We start from the raw sequence: 25,876 nt of genomic DNA on the forward strand, positions 1-25,876 counted from the left end.
GAGTTGACGATCAGAATCTATATGAATAGAATTTATAGCGGGATCTCGAAAAATAAACAATTTTTGTTGGGCCTTTATCTTCTTTTTTTTTTTTTGGTTCATTAGGGTTTTTATTAGTTGGAACTTCTAGTTATATTAGTAGAAATTTGACATCATTATTTCCATTTCAGTACATATTTTTTTCCACAAGGAATCGTGATGTCTTTCTATGGAATCGCAGGCCTTTTTATTAGTTCCTATTTGTGGTGCCCGATTTTTTGGATGTAGGCAATGGTTATGATCGACCAATATAAATGAGGGAATAGTATGTATTTTTAGTTGGGATTTTCTTGGAAAAAATCATCGCATCTTTTTACGTTTCCTTATGAAAGATATTCAATCCATTAAAATAGAAATTAAAACAGGTATGTATGCAAAATTGTCCTTGATTTAGGATTTGTCTTTTAATTTTATCAAAAATTTCAATGGATTCATAAAATGAAAGCAGAGTATTTGAACAAACGAAGTCATGAAGGAAACTAGAAAGTTTAAAGGTATTTGGGCTTGATCTAATCTCTTATGGCATATAGGTTATTTATTGAGAAGAATGCTATTGAGCAAGTTTCATACGATTTCGCCTATTCAGACACTCAAACTTGCTCTGCACTGTGAATTCAATAAAATTTCTGGTGAAGTCAAAATATAAGAGTCTAATAAGAGACAATACCAAACTTATTGAATGTCCGATTCATCACACCCAGTAACAACTAGTTGGAAGAAGTGACAACGGATTTCTTCCCCAAGAATTTGACTGAGTTCGAACCTTGAAGTCATTATTATTGTGAAGACTCTACTTGAATATCATTCTTAACCCAAACACTCAATGAAGACATTTGTAGTTATAAAAAAAAAATGAAATTCATATACTTGCTTAATTGTCTAATAAATAGATCCATCATGTAAAGACGTGGCTCTCAAAACTTAAAATCCAAACTTAACAAATAATTTAATTAATCTAATAGGAAAATATTAAAATCCAATGTATAAATATTAACTCATGGAATGTTTATAATGCTACTCTTTTTCTATATAATAAATAAAATTTAAAAGCTAAAAAAACTAAATTTAAAACCGAAAAAATCAAATCTTGGAAAAAAAAAAGTTAAATTATTTCAAATCAAATCAAATTGTTAAAGTGGCCTCTTGCATTATCTGTATTATCAATAACAGTTATGAAGCCAATATCCTCTTCTCTATGACTGCCAACAGCATCAGTTTCCACCACTTTATAACCAGCGATAGCCACCTCTGGAGGACCAGGAAGACTTTCTGCCACATCCTTACCCATCTCTTTAGCATTTGAAGAATCTTCTGTAAGCTTTGACATCAATTCAACGTTCTCCTTCTCCATATTCATGTCTATCTCTTTAGCACTCGGAAAATCTTCTATACGCTTTGATATCAATTCGATTCTCCACTCCTCCATATTACGACCCATCTCTTTAGGACTTGTAGAATCTTCTATAAGCTTTGGTAACAATTCAATGTTCATCTCCATAGTCTTACCCATCTCTTTAGCACTTGTAGAATCTTCTATAAGATATGGTAGCAATTCAGTGTTCACCTGCATATTCGTACCCATCCTGTTGGCAATTGTAGAACCATCTAAAAGCTTTGGTAGCAATTCAACGCCCATCTCAGAATTATAAGATACAGGAGATTCTGACAACTGCACCGAGGGTGGAAGCTCGGCATTACTTGGTTGAACATTCAATGGAGCCATTGTATAAAACATACCATGATAACGAAAGCTGGGAGCAGTAGTATTTTCTAGCTTCAAACGCTTCGGCAAAGGTTGCATGGCTTCTGAACTACCATATCTGGGCTGGCCAAAGTCTCCACTACCAGTAACTCTTAGAAGACCTCCTTTCACATGTTCAAAGTCAGGATGAAATGTATCGACGACAGCATTATACCGAACAGTGTTGTAAATGTCACATCTAGCATCATGACAGCCGTTATTATGGGATGCAAGTGAGAAGAATTTGGTGCATCTACAGACATATCGACAGCAGACAGTCGAATGCAAATAGTTCGCAAAATAAGCCGGAGCATCATTCCCCGAAAATGCCGCTGAATTCTTGTACTGGATATAAGCAAGTAAAACCTTCAGTTGGATAGCTCGATTCAACCGATTATTAGCATCTGCCTGCGGTTCTTGTAAAGAAAGCGGAGGAAGATAACCATGACTCACAGCTTGTTCATTTACGATAATAAAAATATAATTTCAGTATTTTAATAGCTTCTATTTTTATAATTTTTAAATGATTAAATTAAATTTTTATCATTTTTAAGGGAGGTCAAAATGTAATTTTATCTTTACTAATTTAAAATTTTCAAAGAACTATGAAAAATCTTTCATTTTAGGGGAGGCGGTTTCGCCCCTATCTCGATCGCACGCTAAGCCATGTATTAGGAACCATCTCACCCCCAACTTACAACCCTAGTTGGAGGACTCATTGTTTCCAATCAGAATTCTACGCAAGTGAATATTATCAAAAGTAATTAAATATTCATTCAGATTATTACAAATTGGTAATTAGATGGGAACAAAAATAACAGAAACCCTAATGAACTTAAAGTACAAAAAAAATTACACAAAATCCCTAAACGTCATTTAGGATTTTAAATGGTAGTGGAGTACGAACGAAATAAAAAATCAAATATGAAAGTGAAGCAGATAACTAAAAATCTCATTATTCAAGTAGAAATTTCCAAGTTAAGTTTAGTGTTTTGAAGATTACCTTGTCTATGAGGGAAAGAAAGAAAAATGAGGAGAGAAATCTGAGGCAAGTTGAATTAAATTTATGTAATTTATAATTTTATACTAAAATTTGGAGTAATATTTTTTCATTTAATATTTATTTATATAGTTTTTATGAGGTGACTTTTGTAATTATAAGTTTTGAATAAATAACTTTTATATAATTAAATAATAATGTAAATGTTTTTTATAATTTAATATGTTTATATTTGTTAATATATGATTAAATAAAAATTTATATTTAATAATTTTCAGAAAAGAAGTTTATACTTAATAATTAAAAGGGTCATCATTTCTCTTTTAGTAAAAGAGTAATGGAGAGGATCTCAACCCGTAAAAGAAATCAAATTTTTGTAACGGTAGTTGTCGAATAATTTAAATTATTGGTTCGATTCTAATTAAATTAATTATTTAAAATTCATAAAAATTAAAAATAGAGAAGATTAATTCAATCAATTTTAGTCTAACTTAACTGGTTTCAAACAATTCATTCAAAATCCGATTCAAATATATATTGACTAGTTCATCCTGTTACAAGTATATATTATATTTGTAGTATATAAAATTTTATTAAAGGGATAAATCTCAAAACTATACATTAACTTTGGTCTAATGTACAATTTTATATATGAAATTTTGATTTAATCCAATTAGAATTCTACACAGTGAATATTATCAAAAGTATCATATATTCATTCATTCATTCAGATTATCACAAATTGATAATTAGATGAAATCGAAAACAACAGAAACCCCAATAAACTTAAAGTACAAAAAAATTTACACAAAATCCCAAAAACACCATTTAGAACTTCTAATAGCAGTGGAGTAAGCAGCGATAAGAAAATATTTACTCCTCAACTAAGTAACCACAAAGAGAGAAAGTTACAAGCAACAAGAACAAAAATAGAAAATCAAATATGAAAGTGAAGCAGATTAGTCAAAATCTCATTACTCAAGTAAAAATCTTCAAGTTAAGTTTAGGGTGAGTTTGGATAAGCGAGTGGGTGCGGTGCGTTTATCTTGCTTTTTGTCTCACACTACAGTATTTAATCTCACCGCCACCGCTGTTTTTACACTAACCGTAGGTAAACGCACCGCCCATCCAAACTCACCCTTAGTGTTTTGAAGTTGTTTAATATGAGGGAAAAAATATGAGGAATTTACGTAGTTTATGATTTTATATTAAAATTTGGGGTGATATTTTTTCATTTAATATTTATTTATATTATTTTTTATGAGGTTACTTTTGTAATTATAATTTTTTGAATAAATAACTTTTATATAATTAAATAATAATGTAAATGTTTTTATAGTTTAATATGTTTATATTTGTTGCTTTCCAAAAAAATGTTTACATTTGTTAATATACGATTAAATAACAATTTTATATTTAATAATTTCGAAAAAATTTTATATTTAATAATTAAAATGGTCAATCATTTCTTATTTGGTAAAAGAGTAATAAAGAGAATCTCATTTTATAAAAGAAATCAAGTTTTTTGTAACAGTAGTCGTTGAATCATTTAAATTATTGGTTTTGATTCAATTGATCGGTTTGGTTCTAATTAAATTAATTATTTAAAATTCATAAAAACTTTAAAACAATAGAGACAATTAGTTCAATCGATTTTAGTCCAACTTAACTGGTTCTGAATTGTTCATTCAATCAGTTTTTAAGGCTTTGTTCATTGTCTTCACCATCAAAGAAATAAAAAGGGGAAGCTTTCAGAGCAACAAAAGGAAAGCTCTCTTCACTGTCGAAGAAAATAGTCCATTATATTCTAATTTTATATTTTTTGCGATCTAGTCCCTAACAACCAAATTTTTACTATTCTACAATTTAATTCCTAAAAAACAGATCTTCTTATTCCACAGTTCATTCGTAAACCTCATTTTGTACAATTTTGCAAAATAGTCCATTTTCTAAAATTTCCAGATTTTATAATTTAGTCATTACAACTAAAAGGGTCAAAATTTCCAAAAATTAGTCATTGATTTTTGAATAGTTAAACTTTCATATTCTATTTTTCAGAATTGTAAATTCTCAAATAATGTAAATTAGTCCTAAAACTCAAGTTTTGAAATCTTTACAATTTAACCCTATAGTTTCAAACTTTACTATTTTATGCTAAACTTTCCAAAATTTCATATTTCATAATCATATAATTTAGTTACTACATCAACGTTTCAAATTTCACTACTCAAACACATAGAATTTGAAAATTTACAAATTTTACAATTTGGTCCTTACTTCAAATTTTATCAAATTAAATCATTTTTCAACTTGATCATCCAAATAATATTCAAAATAAATATTTACCACTTTCAACTTAATTAAACATAATATAAATTTATATTCCCTAATGTATTTAAATTAATAATTAAGCTTAATTAAGTAAATTAAGATTAATTAAAACTAAAACATGATTAATTAAAATATAAATAAGTTTTATGAAATAAACTCAACTAAACAATGACAAGATAATAAAATCTCAAATGTATGTTTGTTTCATTAAAAACAACTTTTATGAAATATTTTCAAGAAATCTATCAAATAACAGAAAATATTTTACACGGATTCATCCAAACACCAGAAAATATTAGCTTTTCCAAAAAAGTAAGTCATTTTTCAAAAATTATTTTTCGGAAACCATTTTCAGTAAACAAACGGAGCCTAAGTATCTTTTTTTTTTACTAGAGCGCATGCGTCAAATATTTATTGGGCCACATGATGCCATTCAATATATTTACCAACTTGAATATTAAAACCAAATTCAAATACCAAATTGAGACAAAAACCTCAAGTACCGAATTGAAAACTAAAGTAAATTTAGATATTAAATAGTATATTGAACACTTCTAAAATTATCAATCGATATTTTAAAATGGGAAAAAGACCTCTTTAGTCCCTCTTAATTTTAACATTGGGTAAATTGGCCCCTCTCAAAAAAATCGGAATAATTTAATACCTATCAATTTCAAAAGTAAGCATATAAAGACAATTAATTACAACATTAATATTTTTTGTTAATTTTACGCAATTTTGATTGGTATAAAATAAATTAAACCCTCAAAGCTTATACATTCTATCTATTTATATATTTGGAGCTAAATTTATATATATATATATATATATATATATTGTTTTTATTTGCTTAGATCTTTTAAGGTTTATGCATTTCTACCTAATATATATTTTAAAATTAAGATTAAATTGGTAGGATATATAAATATTAAGACCTTAATTCGTTATTATATCAATTAAAATTATATACAATTAATGAAAAATATAATAATTAAAATTATATAAAATTAATGAAAATATAAATTATAATTATTAATTGTTTACATTCAAAATTTAAAGAAATTAAACTGTTCTAAATTTTTTTGAAAGAAACTGATTTATTCAATATCAAAATTAAGAGGGACGGCATACGAGTTTTCACCATTTTAAAATTAACTACGGTCGCAGAGCGTAGCCCATAGGAAATGTCGGTGCCAAGTGTGAATGCAAATCTAAAACAGCTTCTACACAATTGGACTACACTATTATTATGTTTGATTTCTTCTTCTTCTTCTTTTTAAACAAATTAGTATTTAATTAAAGTCTCACAATATGTGTATTTTCCACTAGACCACTTTTTCTTTTTCTTTTTTTCTAAATTCAATTTGTTCTTAATTTTAAAAAATATGTGGTTTCTCAAATTTGACTGTCATCTTTAATTAATATAGTATACATGCATTTTGCCATCAAATGTTAATAAAAATATTATTATATCTATATTTATACTATTATTGAAATTATTATTTGAATTGATATTACAAATTCATCGGATAGCAATTTAGTTATCAACAAATTAAAAACTATTCATTTTATGAAATAAATTATATTATTACGATGATATTTTTAATATTTTTGTATAACATTAATAAAAAATTATATATGATAAAAATAATATAATTTTAAAATTTAAAATTTTCAATTTCAATCCATTTGATTCTTTTATATATATATATATATATATATATATTTAATAATATATTTTTACATAATAGTTTTAGTCAAAATCCAACTCTTTCAAGTTAAATATTAATAATACACTCTCATTCACAACTAATCCAACAATCCCATTCATAGCAAAAAGGAAAAAAGTCAAATTTTGAATTTAGTCCTCTATCGTTTTTAAATATTAAATTTAATTTTATATTCTAATTTCACATAATTTAATTCTTTAACTAATTCAAATATTTAATGCTGTTAATTATTTTGATTAAAATATCGATATGAATTTTTCTTAAAAGTATTATTGCTAACAAAATAAAATCATACATTAACTTTATAACCTTATTTAAGGTTTATATATTATATACACAGACGACTATATTAAAGGTTAATACAATTATGATTACGATATGAAATGAATGGATATTTTATTTTTTAAATGTCTATAAAATTTCATATTTACATATGAAACACAATCAAAATATATATATATAATTACACCATATCGTAATTTGTATATTAAATTAAAATTTATCTTATATTTTAGCGGGGATAGTTACGAATGTGATAAAAGATGAAATTATGCCTAATTTGACCAAAACAAAATCAATAGTTTTCTACCACAACACATGCCTATGGATTTATTTCTCCAATAATAAAAATAGAAGAAATAAAGTAATTTTAGTTGTTTATGTTTGATAATATTTTTAAAAATTGATCTATGAATTTTTTTATTAGTCTCAATTTCTTATTTCAATTATTAAATTTATGCTTCGTTAAAGTGTGATGATATGTTATATTAAAATTGTATTATATCATTATATGAAATTTTTAAAAAGATTATATAAATTCTCAAAAAAATAAAAAAATTAAAAATTATTTAAGTGATGATGTGACACAATTTTTAAAATGTCATGTTACTATCAATCCAAAATTAAGGATCAAAATAAAAATACTGTTAAATTTAGGGATTTACTTGAAAAACATATCAGGACCAAGGTAGCAAATATTGTTAAAGTTCGGGACTAAATGTTACCAAGATAAAATGGGAGCGTTCACACAGGATCCCGCGTTGCCGCCAAATTCCAAGTGGCACCCAGCTAGCTTACCTTGTCACCGACAATAACGAAATCAAAGCCGTTGATCTCCGTAAACCCACACCCCTTATCATAATCTCTCTAACATCAGAAAGCGAAAGTCTCCCAAGCTTAGAACCCAAAATCCAACAAAAACAAAAATCAGTGAGTGAAGAGAGAGTGGCGCTTGTGTTTTGGCATCATCTTTCCATTGTTTTTAATCGTTTGATGCGTCGGTGATTGATCGGAAAGATGGCGATTCACCGTACAGCAAGAAACAGCGGCGTCGGCGTCGGAGGAGCAGGGGCGACGATCGGAGGTTTTGGATTTACAGTTAGATTATTGGCTTCTGCAATTACGGTTGCAATTTGTTTCTTCTTTGCTCTTTCTTTCTTCTTCATTTACCACTCTCACTCTCCTCATCTTCAAACAAACCTTGTAAGTTCTAACTAACTTTCTCTTTATTTTAACTGAAAATTAAATTAAACTCTTTTTTCGACTCATTATTGTTTTTTAAAGATGAATTAAAGAAGGAAAGCATACGGTGATTGATGGAACGGTTTCGTTTCTTTTGTGTTTTCTAGGGTTTCTCAACTGATTCCTATGGAATCGGATCCACGAGGAGGTCCGTTTTGGCACTTAAATCGGATCCGCTCAAGCCTCGACTGGATCAGATCCGGAAACAAGCCGACGATCACCGTTCTCTTGTCCTCGCTTACGCGTCTTACGCTCGGAAATTGAAGCTTGAAAACTCGAAGCTCGTTAGGGTTTTCGCCGATCTATCGCGGAATTACTCGGATCTCATTAACAAACCATCTTATCGGGCTCTGTTTGAAACTGATTCACTGTCCATCGATGAGTCGGTGCTCCGGCAATTCGAGAAAGAAGTGAAAGAGCGAATCAAGGCTACGCGCCAAATGATTTCGGAAGCCAAGGAATCTTTTGATAACCAACTCAAGATCCAGAAATTGAAAGATACGATCTTCGCTGTCAACGAGCAGCTGACAAAAGCGAAAAAGCAAGGTGCGTTTTCCAGCCTCATCGCGGCCAAATCAATCCCTAAGAGCTTACATTGTTTGGCAATGAGGTTGATGGAGGAACGTATCGCGCATCCAGAGAAGTATACCGATGAAGGGAAGCCAACTCCTCCTGAGTTTGAGGACCCTAAGCTTTATCATTATGCGATTTTTTCGGATAACGTACTTGCAGCATCAGTGGTGGTGAATTCCGCCACGAAGAACGCGAAAGAGCCCTGGAAACACGTTTTCCATGTAGTGACTGATAAGATGAATCTTGGAGCAATGCAGGTTATGTTCAAATTGAAAGATTACAATGGAGCACACATTGAAGTTAAAGCAGTTGAGGATTATAAGTTTTTGAATTCTTCTTATGTCCCAGTGTTGAGACAGTTAGAATCCGCAAATTTGCAGAAGTTTTACTTTGAGAACACGCTCGAAAATGCCACGAAAGATACTACTAACATGAAGTTTAGGAACCCAAAGTATTTGTCAATTTTGAATCACTTGAGGTTTTATTTACCAGAGATGTATCCCACACTGCATAGGATACTGTTTTTGGACGATGATATTGTTGTGCAAAAGGATTTGACAGGGTTGTGGAAGATTGATATGGATGGGAAAGTGAATGGGGCGGTGGAGACTTGCTTTGGGTCTTTCCATAGGTACGCGCAGTATATGAATTTCTCGCATCCTTTGATCAAACAGAAGTTTAATCCCAAGGCGTGTGCTTGGGCTTATGGGATGAATTTCTTCGATTTGGACGCTTGGAGGAGGGAAAAATGTACTGAGGAATATCATTACTGGCAGAATCTGGTACGCTTTCGTTGCCACTCTCTTGTTGTTTGATTGATTTATTATGCCTTGCTTGTGCTACTTTTGGTGCTTGATTTATGCCATTGGATGATGCAACCTTTTTTAGTTAGTATAGCTTGATTGTCCTGTTTCAAAGCTTAAAGCATTTTAATTAAGGGTTAATTACAGCGAATGTCCTCTAACTTTGGTCCAGATTCTAAATCGGTATGGAACTCCAAAACATTAAGTGAGTTCTTTAAGCATCATACTATTCAGGTTCTTACATCATTCTAGTAGTCAATTTAGAAGTTAAATATGCTAAAATCAAATATAATATAGAGCTTATTTAAACACATGGATTAAATTTTAAACACAAACAACTTGAATATGACATTGAACAAAAAGAAATAGTCCTAAATTTTAATGTCATTGTATGGTTTTTCAACATGTTTGATCGTTATACATGCAATGGGTATATATGCTTTTAAATTTTGATTTACGTGTTTTTAATATGTTTCACGTAAACGTAAGATCCAAGCTAGAATTCAATGTCCAAGTTGACACTTAGGCTAATAGAAGGATTTGATTAAAACTGACTTGTTGAGAACTCAATTGGAATGTTTTGCAAGATTGGGATTCGTTAGAATATAGGTCGAAGTTTGGTGAAGTTTGGTGGAGTTTGGTGCAATTAACACTAATTGAGAATGCAACTGTGGAATTGGAAATGCTAGAACTAGATGTTCTTTGGGTATTTTCTCGGATTATGTTCTTTATGGCTGCCTGTCATCCTTATTCAGCATTTCTAGTTCAGTTATCGATAATCGATGAATTAACTTGATTTTGCAGAATGAAAACCGGACCTTGTGGAAATTAGGAACTTTGCCTCCCGGTTTAATCACATTTTATTCCACGACGAAACCACTAAACAAGTCTTGGCATGTACTCGGACTCGGTTATAACCCAAGCATTAGCATGGACGAGATCAGCAATGCCGCGGTGGTGCACTTCAACGGGAACATGAAACCATGGCTTGATATCGCCATGAACCAGTTCAAACCTCTTTGGACCAAATACGTGGACTATGATCTGGAGTTTGTCCAGGCCTGCAATTTCGGTGTTTAAATAAAACATCATCATTGAAGGTTCTGCACTGGTAAATGCTGCAAAATCTAGTTTTTGTTACAGCAAGAGTTTCCACCATACCATCTGCATTATTATTTTTTCTTGCACGTTAAAATTCAAGTGTCTCTAATTCTGCGTGGAAGAAAATTAGCATCTTTATTCTTAGTATAGAATACTTTTTCATTTTTAGAATTTCTTGGTTTATAAATTATTCTGCAAATGTTGAAATTATCCTGCAATGATAAAAAATGATGAAGAGAGTTTTTTTGTTCATAGTTGTCAGAAAAACAGAATGTGAGATGTTCTTGATAGTGAGGGTTCTTATGTTTTGGTATATTCATCTCAGAAAATTTTAAATTCTAATCTAAATTTGAGTTGAACTCGATATTAATTCAAACTAAAATAACTCAAAAGTTTTAGAATTTAAGTTTATCCAAAGTTATTTAATCTCATTTAATTGAAAAGAAAAGAATAAACTAAACTTATGTTTGGATAAAGTAAAAGAAAAGCAAGGTTAAGTAATGTATATTGTTTGGGTTTTAAAATTAATAAAGATTAAAATATGTTGAGGGAAATGTTTTTTATTTTTATTTTTTATATATTTAGGTAAATATGTTGATTTTGGAGGGAGAAATAAAAAGCGGCGTCTTGTAAGACGCGTTTTCACTGGCATGTTTTTTAAAGACACGGTTTTTTGACTTTTTTTGACACAAATTTTTTGGTCAGATAATTAAATATTAGTCGTTTTGTTCTTGAGTCTCGGGTTTGATTTTTCTCTTACTCACAATTGTATTTTTACTTTTAAGCTTTGCTTTTATTTTTAATTATTGTTTTTAACACATTAGCTTTTTTGGTTAGATGGTTAAATAATAATAATTTTATCTTTAAATCTCAAATTCAATTCCTTTTAAAGCACATTTGTATTCTTTTATTTCATACTGTTTAAAGCTTTTTTAATTAATGTTTTAATTAATAAATATATTATTTTAGGTTTTTATTTTAATTCATCTTTTAATTAATAACTCTTTTATTCATAAAATAAAATAATTATTGTCAAATATAATAATATTTATTTTTCAATCTATATAATGAGTGTAGTAAATTTCAGTATTATATATTCTTGTATGTGTATTTGAAATATTTCACATAAACGTAATGATATTTGAAATATCAGGCCGACAATGTAGATGAAAATAATAATATTAGAAATCATCACCTAAAATATAGGTGGAGAAAATAAATATTTGATAAATAAATATCATATATAAATAAAAAATAAAAAATAGTTAGATGTTTTAAAAATAAAATATATTTAACATAATAATAAATATCAATTTTATTAAAAATAATTTTATTATTATATAATTTATAATAATTATTTGATTTTATAAATAAAAGAGTTATTAATTAAAAGATGAATTGAAAATAACAAAATTGAAAACAATATATTTATTAATTAAAAATAAAAATAAAACAACATGAAATAAAAATTACAAATGTGCTTAGAAAAGAATCAAACATGAGATTTGAAGATTTTCTATTATTTAACCATATAACCGAAAAACTAATGTGTAAAAAATAGTAATTAAAAATAAAAGTAAAGCATGAAATAACATGAAATAAAAGTACCTACATGTGTAGGAGAAGAGTTGAACTTGAGACTTAATGACAAAATCATTAACATTTAATCATTTAACCAAATAAGCTGATGTGTTAAAAAAGTCAGAAAGAACATTTACTCAACTGAGGTGGCTAAAAGTATGCCCTGTAGGACGTGTTTTTAGGACACATATAACACCTCTAACCCCTTTCCATCGTCGGATTAGGGCCACGGGCATTACTAACACTTCAAACAATTAATCAATCATAATTACACATATATATTAGCCCTTAACAATATAATATACAGGGGCAGGTCACAACAATGAAATACTATCATATTAGAATATTATACAATCAAATAGCTAATCATGCTATGCAATGCTAAACTTGGTCTTCCACTGTCTACACTCTTATCACTATTTATATATTGCTAAGCTTAGTCTTCCACTGTCTACACTCTTATCACTATTTATCCATTCTTGATACATACAAGACTATTTCAATTATTAGCATCAGAGTATTGGTCCATACTCCGACTATGATTATCTTTTTAATTTATCTTCGATGATGTTAGTAGAATGCACTAAATATAAGTTTGCTAATCCATTCCAATTTAGAGTAAAAGTTACTCTTACAGCCCTTATTTTGAGTTTTTGGAACCCTAAAATTAGTTTAAAAATAGGTAGGGACTAATTCGAAACAATTTTAGAAGTTTAAGGTCATTTTTAAAATTTCCTAAAAATGAGGGGGATGCTCCCGTGTGGCCAGGCTGTGTGGAATGCCCCAGGCCATGTGACTCTCAAAGTTAGGATACACGGTCGTGTCCCAGCTCGTGTCCTTGCCCGTGTAACTCACTGACTTTAAACACGCTCGTGTCTCAGTCTGTGTCTTCGCCTGTGTGTGACACATGCCCGTATGGCCAGGCCGTGTGCACCTAAAAGTACCTTAAAACTCAAGTTTACCATTTCCTATTTACTTGGACACTAAGCAACCTATTTACCAATTATTTAACCTATTCAAAACACAATTAAACATGTTCAGAATACACCTAATTCATTGCCTAATATGCCTAACCAATGTACCCTAATTGGTACCTCATTTTATATGTTCAAATACATCAACAACACATCAAACATTCAAGACTTTCAACTTCTAAATTTACCAAATTTAAAGCTAAGCACATACCAAGCATTATGCAAAGCTACCAAACTTTAAACTATCACATACCAAAATATAAATTAGGCTAACATACCAACATAGCCTCATCCACAACCATATACACATTTAACCATAATTTCACTAGCAATTAAGATAACAACACCTTATAAACAATATCAACAAAAGACTCCCTAGGTACATGCAATTACAAAAAAGATATCACCACACTTGAGCTCGAGATTTGTTGCTTGATGCTGAGTCGGCGATAAATCGAAAAGTACCTAGCCTGAGCACGGAAAACAAAATCGCACGTTGAACATAACTCAGTGGTATTTCTATGATCTGAACAATATAAACTTGATATAAGTATTTAAAAATGCAAAATGCAACAAGTAAGCTATGTTCATGTGTTTTAATTTAATAGTATAATTTTTGCTCATTCGTTATTCACATCTACTAAGATTTTCACATGTTCAAACATATATTAATGGCATTTCAATATCGAACACATAAATTTTATCGTTTATTTTCCCTATTAACACGACTTGGACTCGGATGGATACATGAATCCAACCAACACACCAGTTTGACACCTAGTGCCTCATCGAATAAATCCGAAGTAATAACTGCGCCCAGTCCTATATAAATTGACACCCAATGTCTCATCGGTTAAACTGAAGTAAATTGGCACTTAGTGCCTCATCGATTTTAGGTCTAAGAAATCCTTGAACTCTTCCTATTTTATGGCATGCCATCTATATCCGACTCAGCCCGATATAGTTAATAGGTTTCATTTCACTTTTCAATACAACAAATGTCTCAATTTCACATATATACACATTATCACATATAAACATATATTCAATTTGATAATAACCACATTTTCTCAATACACATATATTCAATTCAACAATCATAAAATACCACATTTCATGATATTCATAATCTAGTCATTTTAATCAACATTTGATTTTTTTAAATCAATAGTTCAAAATGCAACAATTTACTAGAGTTTGGATTATAGAAACACAAATTGTGAATTCCGAGCTATTCGACGTCAGTTTTATCCTTCCCCTTTTTACTCGAGGATTTCGGTACGACGTTAGCTACGGAATAAAACAATTAAATCACATTAATATTACACATTTCAATTTCACATTGAAATTTTCAATTTTTATACTATATTTTGCTTATTCTTCAATTTAGTCCCTAAATCGTGAATAATTTTAACCTTCACATTTAACTTAATATTTTTACACTAATTTCACTCTAAGATAAATTTGGCTTCCTCTTTTTCAATTCAACCCATTAATTTTAAAATTTTCATAATTTAGTCTCTGTTGCTCAAAATCAACAATTAATTCTACAATTTAGTCCTTTTCCATTTCTAACTTAAAAATCTATCTATTTAATCCCCAATATTTAAACTATTCAACAATAACATCTACAATCTTGGACAATACTCAAAATTACGACATGAGTCGAGTAACCCTAAGTACCAAGATTCCAAAAATATAAAAATTATAAGAAAATGATTAAATTACACTAACCAATTTGAACTTGAACCCCTTAAGTCCCTAGTCGTGCGTTCTTTCCTTCTTTTTCTTTTTTTCTTTCTTTCCTTTTCTTTCTTTTCTAATTTGCATGCAATTCTTTTTCTCTTTTTATTCTTTCTTTTATTATAATAATAATAATTATTAACTTTATATTATAACATACATAATATATATACATGCATTACACTAAACCATAACCGGTCACCTATACAAAATCATTAATTAAGTGGCATAATTTCTACTTTAGCCCATTTAGTTTATTTTAATTTATAATTCAACTTTTAACCTTTACGTGATTTAGTCCCTGTACCTTAACAACTCCTAATTTCATAAAATTTATTTAACCAGAATCTAATTCACTACTAACTAAGCTCGTAAATATTTTATTTATATTTATGGTTTCATTTCATGAGAACGGAGTCCCGAATTTCACTTTCTGACACCCTTGACTATTGGGTCGTTACAACACATTTTTGTCTTTTCTCTTCAAAATCGATCTATTTTCCTAAATATTACGGAAACTAGCCCATTTCCCTAATTTTCTTTTTAAAATTGGCCTGATTAAATGATTTAGAGGAAAATAAATGATTTTTTATAATATATATTTTAATTATATTTTTATAAAATAATATGAAAAATATATGTTTTCAGTATATTATAAATTTTCTAAATTTACAAGTAAATTTTAAACAATACAGCCACGTGTAATAAATATATTTTCTTATAAAATAATATTAAAATAACATACAAAGTTTTTAGTATATTATAAAAGGATAAAATTGATATTTTTAATTAAGAAATATTGTAAAATATATTTCCACATTTTCATAATTTTTAAATAATTAATAATTTAATAACTTAATCAATTTTCTACCATATCAATCCAAAATTAAAAATTTACATAAGAAAATTAAATTTCATGAAGTATCCCTATACTATGCATTTTCTTTGTACATTTAGTCTATCTATTATAATTTGATTTTTTTTCTTTTCATGTATATTTTCAATTTTAAAATCAACTTTTTTTTCATTAGTTTCATCACATAATTCGATGCGACTATTTCTTTTCAATGAAGTCATGTGATGCACGCACCTTATTTTTTTATTTTTACATTTGGTAAAATATTATACAAATTTTTTTATCTTACAACTATAATTATGTTTGAATCCAGATGTACACTCCATCATTGTTTTTAATCCTACTGTTACTGTAACACCCCATATTTGATCCAATAGTCTGGTCCAAGTTACAGGATGACATATTCGTTGCCAGAGTAATTACGATTAATTACAATTCAAATCTAACAACTCATACATGCTATTAAGTTCATTACGCAATCACAATATGATTTACAATTATATTTGAGCCTCAGCTTATGAAAGCTCTTTAGATAACGACTAAAAAAATAATATTTCAAAATTATCGGGTTAATGTCACGATTTGGTAGATTTTAGGTCGCGACACCACTCACTGTCCATTCCTTGTCGCTACGTTAAGGACTCAGTGTCGCAACATGACTTGCTATTTTTATAATGTCCATATGCACCAATTCACAACACTTAAAACAAATGTTCATATGCTTTGTTTCAACCAAATCATTTAATATACCATTCTTATATGCTTATTTTCACCATTTAACATTATATATACATGTACTTCACACAAAATCATCAATTTAACCTTATACCATCTACAATTTAAATCTAACCTCAATACATATAACAATTTCCACATTGCAACCATTTAAACCATTTCCAATTTATATGACAACATTAACATTTCAATGGCTTAAGTTTTAAAATGCCATTTACCAATTCAAGGATTCAAATGACTATATACATTATAGGAACGACTCAATGTTATATATATGTCATATATCAAAATGAAAAGGACTATACAAACTTTCTTGAGTCAAGGATGTTGATTAGATGTTGAATTTGTAATAACCAGCTTTTAGTGAAATCAAAATAGTGTTTTGGGATCACAAATTCGATGATTAAATTATTATTTTATTATTATTTTAATTTTTATGGGATATTAGTAAGCTCGTATTAAAATTTTGTTAAGAAATTTTGATGTTTGCATGATTAATTAAGTAAAAGGACTAAATCGTATAAAGTGTAAAAGTAGAGTTCTATTAGTTAAAAGGGTCAAATGGTTATGAAACTTTAAAATTAAGGACTTGGATGGTAAATAAACCAATTGAGGTGATAGTGGATGTTTATGGACATGGTTTTGATGAAATTATTAAAGTTTTTAAAGGTTAAAATTGTAATTAGGTAATTAAGGTTAAAACAAAACAAAAGAAAATAGTATCATCTTCTTTAGTTTGATTCTCCACCGAAATTAGGGATAGGAAACTCAATTTTTGAAGTTTGAAGGTTATCTCAAGCTTCTTTACTTGCATGGTATGATTTTCAATCCCGTTTTTAATGATTTCTATGTTTTTGAAGTCATTTTAGCTTAATCTACCTAGCCCAGGGGTCAATTTGTAAAACAGTTAAAGATTTAAGGTTATGCCATGAATGTTCTTGAGTGGTTCTTGATGTTAAATGCTAGATTATGAACCTTTGTTGATAAGTAAACAAGTTTTACAAAGTGATTTTTGATGAATTTTGGAAATTAGAGACTAAATTGTTAAAGGTATGAATACTAGGGTTTTAATGTGAAATGATGATAAAAATGGGTTGTTTCAAGGTCTCTTTCATGTTTAGTTAACATGGATTTTGATTAAAATGGTTAGATTTTAAGTTATTAGTCTAAGGACTAAATTGTGAAAAGTTAAAATGTTAGGGGTAAAATAGTAATTTTGCATAAGTATGAATTTTGGACTAAATTGAATTCTAAAGGTGTTAAATGGATTGAAATTTGTGTATTTAGATCAAGATAGACCATGTACGGATTTAGATCGAGGCAAAGCAAAAGCTTCGGATTAGCTTATTTTAACTTCTACGCCCTTAGTTGTCGTGGTAAGTTCGTATGAATGGTTGTTATATTCATGTTGTTCAAATGTATGCTATTATGTATTCATAATGTAATTGAATGATGCATATCCAAATCAATCCTGTGATGGTTATCGAGTCCCGGTTGAACCTTAGGAATTCGTAGGATACAAATCACATGTTATTAGGGATTTCATGTTTCGGGTGCTGGTCTTAAGTGTCCTACCGATGGCTGAGGTCCTGCATTTGTTGCGGATACTCCATAGCTGATGGCTGAGTAGCATCTTGTAGCTTACACTCCGACCCATAAATCTTGTGAGCAGACTCATTTCACACCTCGTGTGAGCAAAGATGTAAAGGAATGGTTACGGTTATGTAAAGGCACACTTTGTGTGAGCTTTCCCGAGCATCTGATGCAATTCTAGATGGTTCAACGGGTATGAAAATGAAATGAAATGATAAGTGTTCAAATGGAATATATCTTGAACTTATGGAAAGGAAATGATGATCTAAATGATGTGAATACATGTGTATATTACTTGATACAGATGAATTCATTTGAACCATGTATAAATACACTAACTTGTGTATTTGATGATGTTGTATAGGCATTATGCCAAGCTTATGGTTTAGTTAGTATTACAATCATGCTATTTACATTATGCAAATCAAATGGTAAGTTGTGTTTAAGTTATAAGAGCTGACTAAGCATTAATTGCTTACGTAGTTTTTTTCCTATGTTTTATAGATTATCGGAAGCTCAATTGGTTTGGAAACTTGTTGGAGATTTATCACACTATCCAGCATAAATATCGGTAGTTTTTGAATGTTTTAGCCAAGGTTATAATGGCATGTATAGGTGGACTTATAATAGTAGTTAGTTGAATGTTTAGTTGATGTTTTGGTATGTATAAGTTGTATAAGTTAACTTTGTTGGTACATTTAATGCCTTGCTAGTTGGTGTCATTGTGGCTATCTTATGTTGCATGTTTTGAATGGCTCATATGGTATGTTTTGAATTGGATTGATTATGGTCAAGTTATGGTATGTTTTAGAAAGTATTGAACTAGACATTGATGTATGAAATTAGGTAAAGTTGATATGTTTAGGTAAGTTTTGATGATTACATTTGAGGTGTCTTTTTATGGCATATTGGTTAGTTGAATTAGGATTTTTGGAATGGAAAATATATGTCTATTTTTGAAGGGTTTTGGTGCCTTGAAAATGTGCACAAAAGACGTAAATGTTCATGCATGAAATGGTATAGGAAATGACTTGATTTTAGGGAAATTTAAGTCCACAAGGGCTGAGACACGGGCGTATGACTCAATCGTGTGTGGCACATTGCCTGACGACATGACCGTGTGTCATCTGAGGGTTCCTTTGTATGCAAGTCAATGAGTTACACTACCTAACACACGACCTGACATACAGGCGTGTGGGGCAACTCAAAGAGTTACACGGCTTGGCACACAGGCGTGTGGCTTGGCCATGTAACCCTACTCAAAGAGTTACACGGGTGAGGACACGGGTTGGGACAGTGCCATGTGTCCCTATTTTGAAGGTTACACGGCCTGACCACACGGTCGTGTGACCTCTGTTTCTAAAATTTTATGACTTTTTCTTAAACTTTCCAAATAATTTCAAATTGGTCTCGATTCGATTCTATGATATTTTTAGGGCCTTGAGGGCTCGGTTTAGGGACGATATGTATGTATATGTTTGGTTCATGAATTGTTTATGCCATTGAATGAAGTTAAGTTTAAATGTTTTTGATTGTATGGTAATACTTTGTAACCCTAATTCGATGATAGATACGGGTTAGTGGTGTTACAGAATCACTCATTGGGACTTCGAGGTCTATCGATGCCTATGCACGAAAATAAACAAATTGTACGCTGAGCAATAAAGCTCGGTGGTACTTTCATGATTCAAGTCATATAAGTAAAAACATTAACATGATAAGAATATGTCCAATATATAATCAAGATTCAACCATTTCAATTCACCTATTCACGTCTTATATACCAATTCTTACACAATCACAACTGGTAAATCAATACACACATATCATGTCATATTTCTAACAACTAGAATACATTCATTTCATTTCAACCCATAACAATTTGGCACCTCAGTACATCATCGAAAAATCTGAAGTCATCATACTGACACAGATAGTGCATTATCATATGAACCGAAGCAAATATGTTGGCACACATAGTGCATCATCGGATAAACCGAAGTATAATCTTGTACACCGACCTTGCCTAAACAATTAATAAGGTACTAATGATCCAATTACATTTTATAAACCAATTTACATATCATGATCTCATACCATTTCATCATCAATTAGCATCATATGCCATTATAAAGTTCATATTATGCTTGTTTATGTTATGCACATTTCAATTCAATCCTCAACTTATTATCATTCAATATGAATCAATTGACAAGTATAAGCTTACCTCGATACCTAATAATGAAATCAACATGTATATATATATGCATAATGATATCGAATAATAAAAGTACAAACCAAAATTATCTGAAACTCGTCTACGATTCTCGACATTCTCTTCTTTCACGACGGATCGATGTTGTCTTTAGCTATGTTTGATAATTCAGTAATAAAAACATCAATTTATATCTAATTCACATTCAAATACATGCCCGTATATTTTTCATTTTATTCAATTTAGTTCTTATACTCGAAATACACATATTTTTCAATATCTAACATCAAATTAAAATCTGATTTCACATTCTTTCATTAGGGACCCTATACTTTTCATCTACAACATATTCTGATGACAGTTTTCAATTTATTCAATTTAGTTTCTAATGTTACAAAGTTATCTAATAAGCTTAATTTAATTTCCAATTTAATCTTTAACATAATCTCGTTCACTATCTCATAATATCTTCAATTTTAAGCATAATTCATCAATTTCTTATTAATGACAACTTTCTAAAAACTTAACAATTGAACAAATTGATACATAGACCAGCTAAATCAAGCTCTCATACTCATAAATCAATAAAAGATTGAAGAAAATGACTTAATTACCGTTGCAATTTGATGACCGAATGCTAGCATGAACTTAAGGTTTTCTTTATTTGTTTTTGTTTAGCATGGACGGTTGGAGAAGATGAATAATTCATCTCTCCTCCCACTAGTTTGTTATATATAGTATGATTAATAGTTTAATTAAGTATAATTAATTAATAAGACATATTTAGGTTTAATTTAATTATAATATATGCTTAATGAAATCATTATCATATTCCACTACCAATATGAAAAACATTGGTTTAATACTCATTTAATTACTTAACTGATTTCATACTAACTTCATTAATCTTTATATTTCATCCTTGCGGACTTTGTTTACGAAAATAGGGTTTCAAAACTGTAAAACCCTATACCCTATCCAAAAGTTTTCCCGAGCTATAAAACATTATAATAATAAAATTTCAACATTTAAACAATATAACCAAATAATTCATATGGTATCAAAACACTATCAATTTTCTTGTCATACGAGCATATCCAGACCTAAATCGAGCTTAGGGAATACTTAAAATAACCTGAGATTAAAACTGGATTTAATTGGAACATATATAAAAATTTTGGTTAAAGGTGAAAAACAGGGGTCACATGGCCGTGTGACTATTCCACACGCCCATGTGGCTACTTCACATGCCCGTGTCTTCAGATCGTGTACAACTCAAAATATGGAATCGGCCATGTCCCAGCCCAGGTATCCAACCATGTGAATATTCAAAAAAGGGTTACACGACTGTGTCACAGGTCGTGTAGCAGACCGTGTGTGCATTCGAAGTTTTGTCACACGGCCGTGCCACCAAGTCGTGTAACTCTTTGAGACCATGTGCTTCATCTTGCACCTAAAATTTAAACGACACACAATCGTGTGGCAGCCCATGTCCCAGGCAGTGTACTCCCTATTTAGCCCCTAATGCAAGCCAAAACAAGCACCAATTCTTGCACACCAAGACACACCATTTCAAGATACTTTCACATATAAAAAACCCTTCAAAACACACCTAAAAACAACCAAATCATGCCAAATCACAAACAAGCTATGTGCCTAACCAATATGCCCTCATTGACACCACAATTTAAAACATAAACAACTAACATGATCACATACATTATTCTAGCTTAAACATACCAATTCCTTTTCATCTATTCAACAAGTCAACATATTACACTCATATATATATTAACCATTTCCATCTCAATATAACACTCAAAATTAGTTACCTATAACTATCAACAAATACTTACCATATCAATCAAATACTCAACATGACATTTACAAGCTATTATTTCAACAAAAGAAATTTATCAACTTAGGCTTATAGGTTTAGATGTATTTACAAAGATACCTAGTTACATGCCACTTTAAATAGACTCAAAATGAACAAAATGACTATAAAAAATATAAGGGATAGTGTGTGATCTCTTGAGCTGATCCAATCGAGTCATGATTCCAAAAGACCTACAAAATAAAATCAAATGAAGTAAGCTCAAATAAAGCTTAGTAAGTTCGAAAGCATTCACTCCCATTCTATATTTGCATCTATAGTCTTTTTGCCCTGGTGGATCTCTCTCTCATTTAATAAAAGTCTGAAATCTTGGATTACTAATTGGTGGGATACTAGGCAATCCAAAATTTTTTTGAATGATATTCAAGAAAAGAGTATTCTAGAACAATTCATAGAAGTAGGGGAATTCTTCCTGTTGGACGAAATGATAAAAGAATACTCGAAAACACATCTACAAAAGCTTCGTATAGGAATCCAAAAAGAAACGATCCAATTGATCAAGCTGTACAATGAGGATCATATCCATACGATTTTGCACTTCTCGACCAATCTAATCTGTTTCATTATTCTGAGTGGTTATTCTATTTTGGAGAATAAGCATCTTCTTATTCTTAATTCTTGGGTTCAAGAATTCCTATATAATTTAATTGACACAAATTAAGTATAAAATGTAAGAACGTATCCCATAATTCACCTATCTCAAATAACCAAGAATATTTAGTTTTTAATATTCACACCATTAATATTACCAAGTCATGAATTGATATACCATACATAAATTCATATGATTGGAAAATTTTTCCTAAATTCATCGGATAATTGAAATAGTATTTACCATACAAATTACCTGATACAGCACACCGACACAAAGCCTGCTAGGCTCAAGGCTTGATACATACACCGGCATAAAACCTGCTAGGAACAAAGCCTGATATGACATACTGGAACGAAGCCTGCTAGACTTAAAGCCTGCTAGACTTAAAGCCTAATTCCACACACCAACATGAAGCCTGCTAGACTCAAAGCCTGATACGCTATTTGTAATACAACTCCATTTCATTATTAATTCTCATCAATCAATATTCAACAATTACTAACATTACTATTAGTAAAGTAAAACAATTATTAAGGAATTTAATATAACTTATGTTATAATATGAATTTACCTATGCAGTTACTACCGGTATTCGATGATGATTATTCGACTTTTCCACGATTATCAACTGATCTACTCACTTCTTGATATGAAAATAACAAAAATTCAATTGTCCCTAATAAACATCTTAAAACACTTTAAATCATATGATTAACTCATTAATAATATTTTACCCATTTGCCCCTAACTTTTACCTTTTGTATACTTTAATTCGTAGAACCAAAACTTCCAATTCAACACAATTTAACCCAATCCAAGCTTAACCGAACTACCTAAGGACTATGTTCAGTCCCTCCGCTAGCTCGTTGAAACCATGAATGAATTGCATATTTGAATAGAAATGAAAGAATGAATAAAAAGAGAGAAATGAGAAACATTTAGGAATTATTATGGTTTGCTTCGAAATGGAGAAATGAAATCATTCGGAAATGAATGTAGGTTTCCAAAAATGTAAATATAAATGAAAATGAAAATGAAAATGGAAATTTGTAGCACCCCAAACCCGGCCTAGACGTTATGACCGTATCTGGTGTGTCACATTGAAGTGTCTCTCGATAATTTGACTTGTTAAAAAAAACTCGTTTCTTATTTAAGGAAACCTCTTATTAATATCTAACGGAGCACTTAATCATATGTTTACCTTATTAATTGCATTTTGTTATATTAAGTTGTTTTAAAATGCGGAAGCATTTTGAAAACTCTAACGTTTAAAGCTCGTGTCTTTGAAAGCAATAATTACCTTGAAAATCCGTTATTAATTTACTAGCAATGTAAAATACGAAAGTAAAAACCCAATTAAAATTTAAAACCAAATTAAAGGCCTTATTACAGAAAACAAAACCCAACTTATTAATTAAAATAAAACTAAAAGCTAAAGTGAACAGTAATGATTGTGTGGCCACCTTCGAGTCCCTCGTAGCACCGAATCACCTATGGCTAAAGATTACCTGCATAGTTAGAAGAGCGGGTGAGTTTACGAAAACTAAGTGTGTAATCCTCTACCAAACAATCAACATGCAACATGCAGAATCAGTCTGGGCCTGAGCCCTATACAATAGCAGTGTGTGGGTCATAGCCCAATACAATAACAGAGTGTGGGCCTTAGCCCAATACAGTATCAGTGTGGGCCTTAGCCCAAAAAAATATTCAATACAAATACAGTAATGCAACCCATCCCAATCGAGCCAACGCACTACTCCGTACCGTCAACACACCATGTAGGGATAAGATCGACCTACCCAGCTAACATACCAATATCGCAAGAAAGTCGCCAAGAATAGTAATGCAGACAAAGGCGCCAATAAGAACGCAACATAGCTACCAAGATTCGTGAACGCAAAGAAAGTCGCCAAAGAATGATTTGTGGCAAAACCACCAAGACAAAGACACTTCCCTATATCAGAAACCACAACCCCATGCAGTATGTCATGTCATAAATCATACGTGTATGCAATATGACATACTCAGTAACAGTCATATAAATATCATAAAGCAAAACGGTCATACATAGCATAAGGCCATAGCAGTCATTTCATTTCCTTGGGGTATAATGGTCATTTTACCCTATAAGGGTATTACGGTCATTCTACCCTTTAGGGGTATTTTGGTAATTTTTCCCATCGAGGGTATTTTGATCATTTTACCCTTCGAGAGTATTTCAATAATTTTACCCATCGAGGATATTTCGGTCATTTTACCCTTTAGGGTATTTAGGTAATTTTACCCATCTAGGGTATTTCGGTAATTTTACCCTTCGGGGGTATTTCGATAAGTTTACCCTTCAAAGGTATTTCAGTAATATTACCCATCAAGGGTATTTTAGTAATTTTACCTTTCAGAGGTATTTCAGAAATTTTACCTGTCGAGGGTATTTCGGTAATCTTACCTTTTGAGGGTATTTCGGTAATTTTACCCATTGAAGGTATTTCAGTAATCTTACCCTTCAAGGGTATTTCAGTAAATTACCTTTTGAGGGTATTTCCATAATTTTCCCAAGAATCGCATATTGGGCTTACCACTCGAGCGCTCACACGCCCGTGTTCACGGGTTTTCAACTTTTGCCGCTTTGCAGTTGAGAGAGGGTGTGATTACACACATGTTTGTGAAAACGCACTAAGATTTTCGAATGCCCCAAAATCTGCATTCAAACACGTTTTCCATTAATCGATAAATAATAAGGCTAATCCCCTTCTTTTACAACCTTGACCCAAAACTAAACTAATACCTGCCTCGACTAACAAAAATGGCTCAGCCCTCTTTTACAACCGATGATGATCGAATTCAACCT

General features: G+C 30.5%; 1 protein-coding gene across 1 annotated transcript; it reads left to right on the top strand.

Annotated features, from left to right (window-relative positions):
- Window positions 1–7,965: 7,965 nt before the first annotated feature.
- LOC105790754 (galacturonosyltransferase 8) lies at window positions 7,966–11,091 on the top strand. The gene is made up of 3 exons (XM_012618505.2): window positions 7,966–8,323; window positions 8,470–9,717; window positions 10,543–11,091. The coding sequence occupies exons 1-3, from the start codon at window positions 8,138–8,140 to the stop codon at window positions 10,816–10,818; spliced, it is 1,710 nt and encodes a 569-aa protein (XP_012473959.1). The 5' UTR covers window positions 7,966–8,137; the 3' UTR covers window positions 10,819–11,091.
- Window positions 11,092–25,876: the final 14,785 nt, after the last annotated feature.

The sequence above is a fragment of the Gossypium raimondii genome, chromosome 7 (genome assembly GCF_025698545.1).
Source record: "Gossypium raimondii isolate GPD5lz chromosome 7, ASM2569854v1, whole genome shotgun sequence".
Lineage (NCBI taxonomy): Eukaryota > Viridiplantae > Streptophyta > Magnoliopsida > Malvales > Malvaceae > Gossypium > Gossypium raimondii.